The 16,054-nt window shown below is 40.5% G+C and overlaps 1 protein-coding gene and 1 non-coding gene across 3 annotated transcripts in view; both read left to right on the top strand.

Annotated features, from left to right (window-relative positions):
- Nucleotides 1-1,905: 1,905 nt before the first annotated feature.
- The window catches only part of LOC110502603 (zinc finger CCHC domain-containing protein 24), a 70,328-nt gene continuing 56,179 nt past the window's right edge, over nt 1,906-16,054 (top strand). The window contains exons 1-2 of one of the 2 annotated variants that reach the window (XM_036960232.2): nt 1,906-2,488; nt 10,221-10,421. In XM_036960232.2, coding sequence (XP_036816127.1) covers nt 2,252-2,488; nt 10,221-10,421 — 438 coding nt within the window. In that variant the 5' untranslated portion in view covers nt 1,906-2,251. The remainder of the gene's footprint in view (nt 2,489-10,220; nt 10,422-16,054) is intronic. The other variant, XM_021580774.3, reaches the window with a different exon arrangement.
- Nucleotides 4,405-4,457, top strand: LOC118943948 (U7 small nuclear RNA). The gene has a single exon (XR_005039293.1). It is a non-coding gene; the product is annotated as a U7 small nuclear RNA (small nuclear RNA).

Below are 16,054 nucleotides of genomic sequence, written 5' to 3' on the forward strand. Positions count from 1 at the left end.
AGCTACAGACAACAGACAACATGGAAAGCGGCAACACACAGCTAGGGACCATGTTCACAAATCTGATTTACCTTTAGCCATGTCTTTAAGCATTTTGTGAAAGTGTGATATGTGGTGCAGTTATGTGTGTCTGATGGCAGTGTATTCCAGACATGGGAAGCTCTCACAGAGAATGCAGATTTACTAAAGGTGCTTTTCCTTAGGGGAACTATGCAGTCACCTCTCATGGCAGACCTTGTGGATCTGCTGCCATATGTCTGGGTTTTCTGTTTAACAAAAATATTGAGTGGAGGGGGAGCCAGGCCATTAAGGATCTTGAATACAAGACATGTGTCGGTGTATTGCACAAGATTTTCCCAACTCAAGAGCTCATGCTTTCTAAGGATGTGACAATGATGATGGCTATTGTTGAAAAACAAGTTTTAATGACACCAACCTAGTGTATGTAAACTTCTGACTTCAATTGTAGCTACATAGCTATCTACATTTTTAAGAGAGAGCTTTTCAATTGGCATCTCCCCCTATTTTCAGTCACAGGTGGGGACTGGATTAGGTGTGAGCAGTGCAGGTGGTGGGCTCATAAGTTGTGCTTCAATTTGACTGGGGATAGCTTTGATTGTGACCTACAGGTACAAATTAGAATTGTGCAATAGCAGAGCATAAGAGAGTTACCACATCAATGTTACACTAAGTTAATGAGTTAAGTTTTTGTTATTTAATGTTATATTCCAATGTTATTTTAATGTTATTATTTATATTCCATTCCAATATTATATTCCAAAGAATATTTTTTTTTAATGAATTAGACACAACTATTGAAAACCTTTTGCTCCTGAATATAATTTTAAAGACTGCTGGGACTTTACATCAAAACTCCTCACAAAGAATTTTGAATAAACTGATTAAATGGATTTGAACACACTTGTGTGTAGCCCTATGTCATAGTTACCCCGGTACTTAAAAAAATAATCCCCTTCTAAAAACGACATTTCATGAAATAACAAAAAGTGTAAACTGTAGCCATTTATTTCCCTTTATAGCTTATTCGCCTAAGTATGACCTTCATCCAGATCTAATTTTTTTCCCAAACGTTGCTTTTTTTGTGTCAGCAATTAGACATTGTTCTTAGGTGGGGAGGGGCTAGTTATCCCTTTGTACCCTATCAATGTCTGCACGTGTAGGTTATAATTTCTTACAGACAAACCCATATTGTTTATATAGATAGTAAAAAGAGCAGAGCCCAAAATCGACCTTTGGGGTGGAGACCTTTAGACAGTGATATCAAGGAAACCTGACTTAACACCATAGGAAGAAACACATTGTGTCCAGTATGTCAGTTTCAAACCAATTGCAGGCTGCCCGACCCAGGCCAATTTCAGAAAGTCTACAATTAATAATGAATGGTCAACAGAGTGGAAAGCCTTCAACAGGTCTGTGAAAAGGGCAGCACAATGCTGCCTTTGTCCAAACAATTTACAATGCCATTTAACACCAAAGAAGCAGCAGAAATAGTGCTACAGTATGATCTGTCCTGAAGGCAGACTGATGGACACTTATACCTTTTGAAGCTAGAAAATATCTAAGCTAATAAACCTAGGGTACCTACAAAATCCTAGCAACTGATTTGCGTCAATTAATATTAATCATTCTAAACCAATGAAATTCCTGGTTAAAGATCCAGTAATGAACCAGGTAACAAAGCATCTAACGGAAAAGTTAAATACGTTTTCACATAAATTAAAACTCGAACTTTTTTTATTTTGATACAAAATATTTTATTTCACAATATCAAAAGTAAACAGTGAACCCTGCAGAGATTCAAAAGGCATCAAGTAAACAAGGTAGAGAGCGAGAGAAAAAATGGTTTTGTACGTAGTGAATTAAAACCCTCATTTGCTTGCGTGCGTCATGACGCACCCCAAGTGTGCGTTGCATATCCAATGAGACTCCGGGTGGTTGTCCCACTGCAAATAAAGGGAGATAACGGGCTCTTAGTAGCGGCTGAAAACTTTTTATACTGACATGTTAGAGCAATGACTTTTGCGTAACGGCAAAACTGGGACTAGGCTCCCAGCATGATATAGGGTCCTTACGAGAAGAGGAATAAGGAAAGATTGTCACGGCCTGGTGGGGGTAAAGAAAGCTGTGAATCCGTTGAAGTTCAGAAAGAGCGAGCAAGCAAGATTTCCGAAAGTTGAGAGTAATACAGAAACACAGCGGCGGTGGAAGAGCTAGTGTACCCATTTGAAAGATGAGCTTGATGTCTGCCATAGACACCAGTGCCTCCGTGTACCAGCCTGCGCAGCTACTGAATTGGGTCTATCTCTCTTTGCAAGACACCCACCAAACTAGCGCCTTTGACGCCTTTAGACCCGAACCCAACTCGTCCCACCCGGAGTTGAACTACTGCAAGACTCCCGCCGCGGACGTGAGCTCGTCCCTCAACTCCAATTATCTCAACAATTTTTTTCAGCACCAGCGGAATGAGGTTAGAGACTGAACCGTCTGTTTGTTAAATGTTTAGTCTATTGCCACGTTAAGTGAATAGTTAATAGCCTACGATCTGTTTTTATTTGCATACATCCTATCGTATGTCGAACGCTGTTTTGCAAAATGTTCGAGGGTTTGCCACATTGACTATTCTGGTAGCCTACACAAAACCGCAATGGATATTACGAATATTGACAGAAATACGTGCTCATCAACTTTTCAGACCTATTACGGCAATATCTGATTCGATCATATTCAAACAGAAATAACGTTCATTTAGTAACAAACCTGAGTGCAACATGGAGAATTCAGCATGCACAATTTTAGCAATTTTATGGCAACAAAACAAAAAAGGAGACTATTTATTAAATTAATGCAATAACCAGGGATGGAATGACAAGAAGCACCGGTTCTAGTTCTTGAAGTGTAAAACACGGACTATAACCGTTTTAAACGCTCCAAAGCAAGCAGAATCACTCCAGCAAAGTTATATGTGCCTTTCAATTGGCTGTTAAAATGTTAACACTTTGAGAGAAGTGTTTGACTCGGTTTAGGCGGTTTTAAAGGCGATTGTTTTGACTCAATGTTCTGTGCAGGCAAGGCCAGACTCGAGCGTGCCACACGTAGGAGCGTGACGCATCTGGGTCTGTGGTCTGCATGCTGATGTGCTCGAGAGAGAGAGAGAGAGAGAGAGAGAGAGAGAGAGAGAGAGAGAGAGAGAGAGAGAGAGAGAGAGAGAGAGAGAGAGAGAGAGAGAGAGAGAGAGAGAGAGAGAGAGAGAGAGAGAGAGAGAGAGAGAGAGAGAGAGAGAGAGAGAGAGAGAGAGAGAGAGAGAGAGAGAGAGAGAGAGAGAGAGAGAGAGAGAGAGAGAGAGAGAGAGAGAGAGAGAGAGAGAGAGAGAGAGAGAGAGAGAGAGAGAGAGAGAGAGAGAGAGAGAGAGAGAGAGAGAGAGAGAGGTCTTCAGGTTTAACGTTAGTAGCGCGCAGAAATGCCTATTGCGAAGGGTTTGTCAAAGCGCTGTATCTGTACATACGGTTCTATAGAAACAACAAAGTGTTAAACAAGACTTGTTTAACACTTTCTATATTTATGTCATCATGGATATTTACAGGAAAACATGCCTTCAATGCACGAGAGAGAGAGAGAGAGAGAGAGAGAGAGAGAGAGAGAGGCCTTAATTTCATTAAAAAAAGTATTATATTGGTAATCATAAAACATGTTTCCAACCATTTTTATGCAAGTAAAGTACCTGTCTGATAAAAAAAAAAACGAATGACAAGCCTGATGGAAACAGTGTAATTGTCGGTACCTCTCCTAAATGTCGACAGAACAAAACATGCAGACGGATGGATAATTGGTTTGTCTGTCAAATAGATCATGCACAATTGGCAGTGGAAACTTTTTTGGAGCGTTTGTTGATAGAATAACCATCCTGTACTCTTTGCACTGTATCTGTGCGCTGTTGGCGAGAGACCATCAACAGAGTTAAACATGGGTTGATGGAAACCTAGCTACCCACATAAAAATACTACAGTTTACTATAGAATAGTACAGTAATTACTATAGAATTCTGTAGTAAGCTGTAGAATACTATATTACACATTGTAGTATCCCTCAATAATGTGTAGTACTTAGAATAGCATTTTGCAGTATACTGTAGAATACTATAATAAATACTATTGTATTATGCACAAAAAACACTACATTGTTTTAAATATAGTAAATACTACAGCATTTCATTTGCAAATACCCTGCCCATTCCCCTTCCCCATATCCCAATTTGTGCCACCAGTAAGTGAGAAATCTACATGCCAAGTATAGACCATATATTGTGTTCCCTACCGGTTATAGAAAATAGCAGAAGCTCTGAAGTCTCCGTTCAGAACCGAATCCTACCTACCTACAGATTATGGAAAATGTGCTCTTTTAATATTTCTCCAGTAAGGTTTCTTAAGGAGAAAGCCCCCCACTTATATTTCAAAGATAATACATGAAAGCACTATAGCAAATACTACAGTAATGTCCCCAAAAAGTAAATACTACAGTATACAAGTATACAAGTCTACAAAAACACTACAGTAAACACTACAGTATACCGTACTACAATCTGAAAAAACACTACAGTAAATACTACAGTACACAACGGTAACTATTACAGTGCACTACTGTCATCAAAAACACTACAGTACATTTTACAGTACACTACTGTCCTCAAAAACACTACAGTAATTGCTACAGTATTTATACTATAGTCAACTGTAAATACTACAGTATACTGCTGTAGATACTACAGTGAATACTACATTAATACTACTATTCCTACCATTGTATACTTTTTATAGAGGCTTTTCAGCCATTTAACATAAACCAGGCCTCTGAGATATGGGTGTGGTTTTCATACATTAAAACCCATTGTGTAGTGTCATACAATCCTACGATCCCCCTTGAGTAATGTCTTGCAAAAACACACACACACACACACACACACACACACACACACACACACACACACCCATACACCCATACACGTGCGCACACACACACAGTCTGGAAACAGTTGAAGCAGAGGGGGATCTTTTTCTAAACCTCAATGCAACACCAAGTACAACAACCCATTCCAGAGGCTTGATATGTTGGGATGAGTAATGTGCATTTGTTTCTGTTGTTGTCACTGACTTAAACGTTGTCACTGACTTAAAGGTTTCCATCCAACCTTTTTAAAAGTACAGATCAAAAATGTCACGACAGGCCTGATGGAAACAGCAAATTTGTCGGTAAACTTTCCAAATGTCGACAAAACCAAATACACTAGACAATGTCTGTAAAGTGTCTGTAAAATGTCATATGTGAGAAATGTCGGTGGAAACACCTTTATGGACAAATATTGATATAATAACCATCATATTGAAGTAAACTTGAATCACGAGATGATATGGTGTGTGGTCCTCCCACTACGACTCGGGAAAGCACACAGTTCATTAGGCTACAGATGAAATAAGTTATGATGAACTTCACAGGGTGGTGAAAGTGCACAGAGAAATTATGATCAATGTTCTGATCCAGAGCAAATAGGATAAAACTTTGCTCAAGGGCACATGGGCAGATTTCTTTCACCTAATTCACTCAGGGACTTGAACCAGCAAATTTTTGGTTACTGGCACAACGCTCTTAACCGCTTGGCTACGTGCCACGCTATAAATCAGAAATGTTTCTGACAAAACCATCAGTAGATTTGAAAATGCGAGGAAAACCAATTTAACTATATTATTTATTTGGTACATGGGAATTTAAACGCAAAATGTATTTTTATGTGCACTACGTCATCACACACAGCTTTTTTATCCTCAAAATTACAATTTGATGGAAGCATCTCTGGTGGGAAAATGAGCATATTATTTTCATGTATATTTTAGAATATGAGCATGAAAATCTGTCGCAAATTGGATAGAAACCTAGCCAGTGTCTCATCAAATAAAATAGGTAATAAATGAAAGGCCCAGTGCTGTCAAAATGCAGTTTTTTCTGTGTTTATATCATATCGTACAACATCTGATGAAACTAACACTGTAAACATACAGTTGAAGTTGGAAGTTTACATAAACCTTAGCCAAATACATTTAAACTCAGTTTTTCACAATTCCTGACATTTAATCCTAGTAAATATTCCCTGTCTTAGGTCAGTTAGGATCACCACATTATTTTAAGAATGTGAAATGTCAGAATAATAGTGGAGAGAATGATTTATTTCAGCTGTTATTTCTTTCATCACATTCCCAGTGGGTCAGAAGTTTACATACACTCAACTAGTATTTGGTAGCATAGCCTTTAAATTGTTTAACTTGGGTCAAACGTTTTGGGTAGCCTTCCACAAGCTTCCCACAATAAGTTGGGTGAATTTTGGCCCATTCCTCCTGACAGAGCTGGTGTAACTGAGTTGGGTTTGTAGGCCTCCTTCCTTTCACACGCTTTTTCAGTTCTGCCCACACTTTTTCTATTGGATTGAGGTCAGGGCTTTGTGATGGCCACTCCAATACATTGACTTTGTTGTCCTTACGTCATTTTGCCACAACTTTGGAAGTATGCTTGGGGTCATTGTCCATTTGGAAGACCCATTTGTGACCAAGCTTTAAATTCCTAACTGATATCTTGAGATGTTGCTTCAATATATCCACATCATTTTCCTACCTCATGATGCCATCTATTTTGTGAAGTGCACCAGTCCCTCCCGCAGCAAAGCACCCCACAACATGATGCTGCCACCCCTGTGCATCACGTTTGGGATGGTGTTCTTCAGCTTGCAAGCCTCCACCTTTTTCCTCCAAACATAAAGATGGTCATTATGGCTAAACAGTTCATTTTTTTGTTTCATCAGACCAGAGGACATTTCTCCAAAAAGTATGATCTTTGTCCCCATGTGCAGTTGCAAACCGTAGTCTGGCTTTTTGATGGCGGTTTTGGAGCAGTGGCCTCTCCCTTGCTCAGCGGCCTTTCAGGTTATGTCGATATAGGACTCATTTTACTGTGGATATAGATACTTTTGTACCTGTTTCCTCCAGCATCTTCACAAGGTCCTTTGCTGTTGTTCTGGGATTGATTTGCACTTTTCACACCAAAGTACGCTCATCTCTAGGAGACAGAACGTGTCTCCACCCTGAGCGGTGTGATGGCTGCGTGGTCCCATGGTGTTTATACTTGCGTACTATTGTTTGTACAGATGAATGTGGTACCTTCAAGTGTTTGGATATTGCTCCCAAGGATGAACCAGACTTGTGGAGGTCTACATTTTTTTTCTGAGGTCTTGGCAGATTTCTTTTGATTTTCCCATGATGTCAAGCAAAGAGGCACTGAGTTTGAAGGTAGGCCTTGAAATACATCCACAGGTACACCTCCAATTGACTCAAAGGAAGCCAATTAGCCTATCAGAATCTTCTAAAGCCATGACATAATTTTCTGGAATTTTCCAGGCTGTTTATAGGCACAGTCAACTTAGTGTATGTAAACTTCTGACCCACTGGAATTGTGATACAGTGGATTTTAAGTGAAATAATCTGTCTGTAAACAATTGTTGGCAAAATTATTTGTGTCATGCACAAAGTTGATGTCTTAACCGACTTGGCAAAACTATAGTTTGTTGACAAGAAATTTGTGGAGTGGCTGAAAAACAAGTTTTAATGACAAAAAAGATTTGATTTAAAAAAAAGCTATGTTATTTCCTGATAGTTGCTGGTTCAAAATACAATCCACACAGGATCTTCTAATCAGCAGGTTGGCATGGACAGGATTTTCATCTTTCTACGGTGACATCACCATGTGGTAAATTGGTTAATAGACCACTCCTAAAGAGTCATTGCTAAATTCTTGCTTGAGAAATAGTATTTTGCTAAAAAGCTACTTTTGCCCATTTTAATGGAAATCTATTAAAGCAAGATACTTAACTGTTACCCAGAAATGATTTGATATTGATATGAAAATGGCTGCATTAGGCCTTTAAGGGGTTATGATGTGAGGACAATGAGTGGTTGTGAACAGAGATGAGCAGTATTTATATTACTTGTATTACACGGAGTGACAAGGAGTTGAGTGTTGGCACAAAACAGGCCTGGATTCCAGGCTGAAGATTATGTTCCATATTTAATATTGTACAAGACACTGGATTACCCCTGATCTCCTTGCTTGCAATCCTGTGGTAGATGCTACTATGATCACTTAAACTATTTGTATTGGAGAAATAGAGTAGATCAACAGTTGTGTCCAAAAATCATTCTTGCCTACTATGAGCACTGTTCAAAACTAGTGCACTATATAGGGAATAGGATGCCATTTGGGATGCAACCAAACAGCAGTGTTTCCCTCTGGTGGGTACAGCTCACCCGTGGATCTGTGAATTCAGCCACTTACTCAGATGAGGTGAGTAATGCATCCCAAATGGCACCCTGTTACCTTTATAGTGCGCTACTTTTGACCAGGGCCCAAAGGGTAGCTCAATCCCCATCAGGTGTCCACGGGGGGACAATTTGGCAACTCGCTGCCTCATAGTATATGAGGCAGGAGAGGGGAAGAGAGGGGCTCTATGGTCACTTTATATAATGGCTAATGTACTGTATGGTTGACCTGTCTTCACTGATTTGCTAGTAAGGCATATCAAGGCACAGAAAGCTGTATATACAGTGTACACTATCTATACAATTCTGTGTCTATAGGGCCAGGAGTTTTTTTCCCACCACTTGACCATGGCCCTTTTTCCTGATCGGGTCACGTTGTCAGTAAACACTCCTGGCCCTAGATAATGTGGCATAATATGTTTGTCAGATAGAACTGGCAACTTCCACAAGGAAGAACAATAGCAGAATATCAACAGGCAGTGTAGAAAATCAATGGCAGATGGAAAGCCATGGAAAACATAAAGAAAGATAGAAAGCTAATATTTTATTTATCCAGGGTAGAATCTAGTAAATGAACACGCACACACAAACGGTTGCACGCACGCACACACACACACAGGAGCTGATAAGAGTTGATTTGAGCTGCCTCCCGGGCTAGGGCCGACCTCTGCTACACTGAGTGTACGATTTCTGTGCTATGCAACATAAGACATCAACAATAACAACGTAAGTTCTCCCAAGGAGAGATGTCATTCACAAAGACTCCAGTAACTTTCCATAACTCTGACAGTGTTGCCATAGAGCTTGGATTCCTTCCATGTCTCAGTTTTAACAGTACATTGAAGAGGAGAGGTCATCATAACTAGGACCTGGAGTTTTTCTTAGGAAAAGCTTTAAATAGGCCTAGAAATTAGGGTTAGGTCTCATGGTCATGAAAAACTCTGGGCCCTATTACAAGGGTCATGTCATATGCAGGAAAAACTCCTGTCCCTCACCGTAAACAGAGGTTGAACCTACTTACCTAATTCATTGTCACTTCTATGCCAATATTTCAAATGGAGGACAAATTGAATAAAAAGGTTTTTAAAAATGTATTCTCTACTTCAGTTTGCTAATGGAAATTGATATTCAGAGTGCATTAAGCAGATACTGGAGCACCAATCTCACGCAACAATTGACTGGCACAACTTCTCAGAGTGAGCCACAAACCATCCTCATGGCGTGATACTTCAAACAGATCTGGGAACATAACAGCCTGGTCTCAGATCTGTTTGTGCTGTCTTGCCAACTCCTATCTAGCCATTGTCACGCAATACAGCATAAACAGATCTGGGACCAGGCTATGAACACCATGTCTCCCTTTCTCTCTCTCTCTCTCTCCTTGTTTACTGTAAGTCATCCTTCTCTAAAGTCCTGTCTTCCTTTGTGGCATCCCCAGTACTTTTCCAGTTCATAAGCAACAGCTGGACTGAGCACCAGATGTGCTGAATTTAACGAGAGAAAAGACAGAGGGAATAGGACAGTCAACGGAAATTGGTGATTAAACTCAACAGCATCGCAAATGCAAAAAAAAAATCCATATTGTTTCATTAGTGGTATCATGTATCCATAGGTTGTCAAACTACTCTGTAAGCATGATAGAGGGGAGTTGCAGGTGTTCTTCAGAAACACCTAATGGAATAAGAAATCCATTAGGAAGAACAGGCAGCACTTCAAACTTTGCATTAAGTTACTACAATAAAGGCATCATCACCTAGTTTTCATATCTTCCTTTATTCTACATTTCTTGTCATGTTTTTTCCCCTGCGCAATATGCCAACCATGTTTTCCTGTCTCTCCCTGTTCCAGGCATTGAATAACAGGGTATATAAAAATGTCTCGCCATACGACTCGCTCAACAACATTGTTGACGGACTCAACTCCTTGACGGACCACTTCTCCGACCTCTCCCTCTCCTCAGAGCCCCGCAAGCCCAGCAAAAGACCCCCGCCCAACTACCTATGCCACCTCTGCTTCAACAAGGGCCACTACATCAAAGACTGCCCCCAGGTAGGACACAGACTGAGACAGTCCTTATTCATTCACATGCATATTTGTTTGTTCATTCATTCATCCATTTTTGGGGGTCCTACCTCTAATTCTATTGGTTCAGTATCTTTTGATTTCAAAATGCTACTGGCGGCCATCGAGAGTCAACATGGCGTGTGATCATATTTCCAGCCAATCATGTCGCTTTTAAGTTGACCAATGGCTGTGTGGCGGTGGCATCTGTGTGATGCTCTGACCTAATTGTCAGACAGACAGTCCTATGTCCTCTGTGGTCATGAGTGTGTGTTAGTTGTGCAGACGGAACTTCACTATGAGGGAGGAAGAGTAGGGTGAAGTTGGCCCCTAGTTGCTGACCTTGGGTCAGTTTAGCATTTCCCCCACTAATGGTTAATGTTAGGATTGGGGGAGGGGAGGCTTATCCTAGATCTGTACCTAGGGGAAACCAATCAGAGTAAGGAACCAGCAGGGATGGTTATATAACTGATGTATATATACAAAATATTTTATCATCAGCAGAATTCATTGAATCATTAGCCAGGAGATTTCATTTGTTACATTTCTTCTGTCACAAAGTTAAGGTATTTGTAACTGCTTAAACGTCAGACATAAGGTGTCTGTCTATTGGACACATCAGTGTGTTGTGTCACTATAGGGGCGATCAGGTGCCAGGTTGGTAGAATGCACAACTTTCAAAGAAAAACATTCCTTTGTATCTGTTTGAGTGTGTAATCTTGTTGAAACAGCTTTGAATGCATAATCAAAGTGGTTAGTGTTTCAACGGCAAGGTTTGGACAAAAAAAAGTTGTTTGATGGGAAGAATATCCCATAGTTCATACTTTTCGCCTCTCGGTTTTCAAATATTTTAGTATTTTATGACGCAGGTCTCTCTGTAAAGAAAACAAGTCTAACCATGGCAAATTAGCAGCGAGTTCCAGCTGTGAGGTCCCATGGGTAACAGAGTGTGACCAATGGGGTCCAAGCTGAGCTCTCCTCTGTTTAACAGAATCAGTACCGGAGTGAATTCACAGAAAACGTTTACCGTTTAAGAACCAAACGGAAGCAAACAGAGCAAAACAAGTGTTTCCATTGGACAAATTCAGGTAGGTCCCTCCCTGTTTCATTCGGTTTGCTTCCATTTAAGGAACTTTTTGCAACAGAATAAAAAAAATAATAATAATAATAATTTCACCTTTATTTAACCAGGTAGGCCAGTTGAGAACAAGTTCTTATTTACAACTACGACCTGGCCAAGATAAAGCAAAGCAGTGCGACAAAAGCAAAAACACAGAGTTACACATGGAATAAACAAACGTACAGTCAATAACACAATAGAAAAATCTATGTACAGTGTGTGCAAATGTAGAAAGGTTAGGGAGGTAAGGCAATAAATAGGCCATAGTGGCGAAATAATTACAATTTAGATAAAAATAGCAGATTCGTACCACCAACTATTTACATGGGACCAGACGGGACAAGACAAACATGCTCCTACACCTGCCTTGCTTGCTGTTTGGGGCTTAGAGATATCAGCTGATGTAAGGAGGGCTATATAAATACATTTGATTTGATCTGATACACATGTCCGACGGCTACGCCGTCTTGGATTTGTGTCAGCATAATGAAAACACCCAGGACTCTATGGTACGGATGTTACTGATCTACCACTAGAAATAGAATGTGTGGAACAGGCTTGGAACATCTGACATTGGTAATTTGACTAGTAAACTCATTCTAGTTCAGTGGATTTACCGATCTATTGATTGGATGATGTACTGTATGTATGCGAGACATCGAATTATGTTTTTTAGTATCCAAAACTACCACAATATATGATAGCCTACTTCTAGTAATGATACATGTGTAAATGCACCCTAAAATACAGTATAAATAATTGTACATGGATATGACGCAAGCATTACAATATTGACATCACGCCATATTATGCACACTATGATGGCGTAACATGTCACAATAGTACAACTGAAATAGCATTCGGAAATGCTAGTGATACTGAGATAGAGGTTATGGACCACAAAATGACTATTGTGGTTTTCACATACGGGCACTTTGAGGAACGTTCGGTCTCCCTTTACGACGTCTTGTAAAGTAAAAGCAAACTGCATGGACTGGGTTTAAAATATGTTCTTTTGAAACAGGGACACTGAATTGTGGTGTGGAGATGTTGTTAGACAGGCCCATAGTGATGACAGATACAGTGCCTTGCGAAAGTATTCGGCCCCCTTGAACTTTGCGACCTTTTGCCACATTTCAGGCTTCAAACATAAAGATATAAAACTGTATTTTTTTGTGAAGAATCAACAACAAGTGGGACACAATCATGAAGTGGAACAACATTTATTGGATATTTCAAACTTTTTTAACAAATCAAAAACTGAAAAATTGGCCGTGCAAAATTATTCAGCCCCTTTACTTTCAGTGCAGCAAACTCTCTCCAGAAGTTCAGTGAGGATCTCTGAATGATCCAATGTTGACCTAAATGACTAATGATGATAAATACAATCCACCTGTGTGTAATCAAGTCTCCGTATAAATGCACCTGCACTGTGATAGTCTCAGAGGTCCGTTAAAAGCGCAGAGAGCATCATGAAGAACAAGGAACACACCAGGCAGGTCCGAGATACTGTTGTGAAGAAGTTTAAAGCCGGATTTGGATACAAAAAGATTTCCCAAGCTTTAAACATCCCAAGGAGCACTGTGCAAGCGATAATATTGAAATGGAAGGAGTATCAGACCACTGCAAATCTACCAAGACCTGGCCGTCCCTCTAAACTTTCAGCTCATACAAGGAGAAGACTGATCAGAGATGCAGCCAAGAGGCCCATGATCACTCTGGATGAACTGCAGAGATCTACAGCTGAGGTGGGAGACTCTGTCCATAGGACAACAATCAGTCGTATATTGCACAAATCTGGACTTTATGGAAGAGTGGCAAGAAGAAAGCCATTTCTTAAAGATATCCATAAAAAGTGTTGTTTAAAGTTTGCCACAAGCCACCTGGGAGACACACCAAACATGTGGAAGAAGGTGCTCTGGTCAGATGAAACCAAAATTGAACTTTTTGGCAACAATGCAAAACGTTATGTTTGGCGTAAAAGCAACACCCTGAACACACCATCCCCACTGTCAAACATGGTGGTGGCAGCATCATGGTTTGGGCCTGCTTTTCTTCAGCAGGGACAGGGAAGATGGTTAAAATTGATGGGAAGATGGATGGAGCCAAATACAGGACCATTCTGGAAGAAAACCTGATGGAGTCTGCAAAAGACCTGAGACTGGGACGGAGATTTGTTTTCCAACAAGACAATGATCCAAAACATAAAGCAAAATCTACAATGGAATGGTTCAAAAATAAACATATCCAGGTGTTAGAATGGCCAAGTCAAAGTCCAGACCTGAATCCAATCGAGAATCTGTGGAAAGAACTGAAAATTGCTGTTCACAAATGCTCTCCATCCAACCTCACTGAGCTCGAGCTGTTTTGCAAGGAGGAATGGGAAAAAATTTCAGTCTCTCGATGTGCAAAACTGATAGAGACATACCCCATGCGACTTACAGCTGTAATCGCAGCAAAAGGTGGCGCTACAAAGTATTAACTTAAGGGGGCTGAATAATTTTGCACGCCCAATTTTTCAGTTTTTGATTTGTTAAAAAAGTTTGAAATATCCAATAAATGTCGTTCCACTTCATGATTGTGTCCCACTTGTTGTTGATTCTTCACAAAAAAATACAGTTTTATATCTTTATGTTTGAAGACTGAAATGTGGCAAAAGGTCGCAAAGTTCAAGGGGGCCGAATACTTTCGCAAGGCACTGTATTCTCTCTCTTTCGCTCACCCTCTCTTGCTCTTATTGTGTGTGTATTGTAGAGCTTTCTAGTTGTTTAGATCTGACTGAATCCATGCTAATCCTTGTATTAGGAATGTCTTCATGAATTAAGTTGACGTTTATTGTGTTGATGTGCTTAATAGTTATCACTGTGTATTTAAAGCATTGAACCGGTTGGTTGGAGGGCAGCAGTTGCAGGGCACTAATTGCAATATAGTGAGTCAGTGGAAATGTTAAGCTTTTGTTTTATTACGACCAAACCCCCTCAACATTAGACTGCTATTAAACCAATCTGTCAGCAGGACAGCTAACCTACGAGGGCGGAACTCAAATGTGTGTGTGTGTGTGTGTGTGTGTGTGTGTGTGTGTGTGTGTGTGTGTGTGTGTGTGTGTGTGTGTGTGTGTGTGTGTGTGTGTGTGTGCGTGCGTGCGTGTGCGTGAATGGGTGTAACTCAAATCACAGCGGTTCTGTCAGGTCTCCCCAATTGTTTGTTAAACTGCCAACGGATACACAGAAAACATCAGATCCCCTGTGTGTGTGTGTGTGTGTGTGTGTGTGTGTGTGTGTGTGTGTGTGTGTGTGTGTGTGTGTGTGTGTGTGTGTGTGTGTGTGTGTGTGTGTGTGTGCGTGAATGGGTGTAACTCAAATCACAGCGGTTCTGTCAGGTCTCCCCAACTGTTTGTTAAACTGCCAACGGATACACGGAAAACATCAGATCTCCTGTGTGTGTGTGTGTGTGTGTGTGTGTGTGTGTGTGTGTGTGTGTGTGTTTCAACCAGTTCTTCGCCACAAATGGCACCCTATTCCCTGCTATTTGGAACACAGACCATATCTCTGTTACATAGCCCTCTCCTGGGCTTTATCTACTATTATTCACCCCCCTACACGCGGCTACACAGACACCCATCAACGCACACATACATCATATATATTGAAGACACTCCAAACACAATGTGTTTGTCCAATACTTGAAAATATTTGAGGTGTGCTTGATTTAGCATGTAGTTTACACATTGGGGACTACTCCATTGGTTCCATTTTACCAAGTGAAGTAAATCATAATTTGATCAACTAAATCAAATGATATGTCTATGAATTAAACATAGCTCAAGTATTTCAAATCAAATCACATTTTATTTGTCACATGTGCCCGAATACAACAGGTGTAGACTTTACCTTGAAATGCTTGCTTACGAGCCCTTTCCAACTATGCAGTTTAAAAAAAAAACTAGTAACTAGTAAAAAAAAACTAGTAACACGAGAGGAATAAAACACACAAGAATGGAGCTCTATACAGGGAGCACCAGTACCAGATCAATGTGGAGCTATATACAGGGAGCACCAGTACCAGATCAGTGTCGAGCTATATACAGGGAGTACCAGTACCAGATCAATGTGGAGCTATTTACAGGGAGCACCAGTACCAGATCAGTGTCGAGCTATATACAGGGAGTACCAGTACCAGATAAGTGTGGAGCTATATACAGGGAGCACCAGTACCAGATCAGTGTCGAGCTATATACAGGGAGTACCAGTACCAGATCAGCGTCGAGCTATATATAGGGAGTACCAGTACCAGATCAGTGTGGAGCTATATACAGGGAGTACCAGTACCAGATCAGTGTCGAGCTCTATACAGGGAGTACCAGTACCAGATCAGTGTGGAGCTATATACAGGGAGTACCAGTACCAGATCAGTGTCGAGCTATATACAGGGAGTACCAGTACCAGATCAGTGTCGAGCTATATACAGGGAGTACCAGTACCAGATCAGTGTCGAGCTATAT

Source organism: Oncorhynchus mykiss, chromosome 23 (genome assembly GCF_057628025.1).
Source record: "Oncorhynchus mykiss isolate SJ-2025 chromosome 23, ASM5762802v1, whole genome shotgun sequence".
In the NCBI taxonomy this organism is placed as follows: domain Eukaryota; kingdom Metazoa; phylum Chordata; class Actinopteri; order Salmoniformes; family Salmonidae; genus Oncorhynchus; species Oncorhynchus mykiss.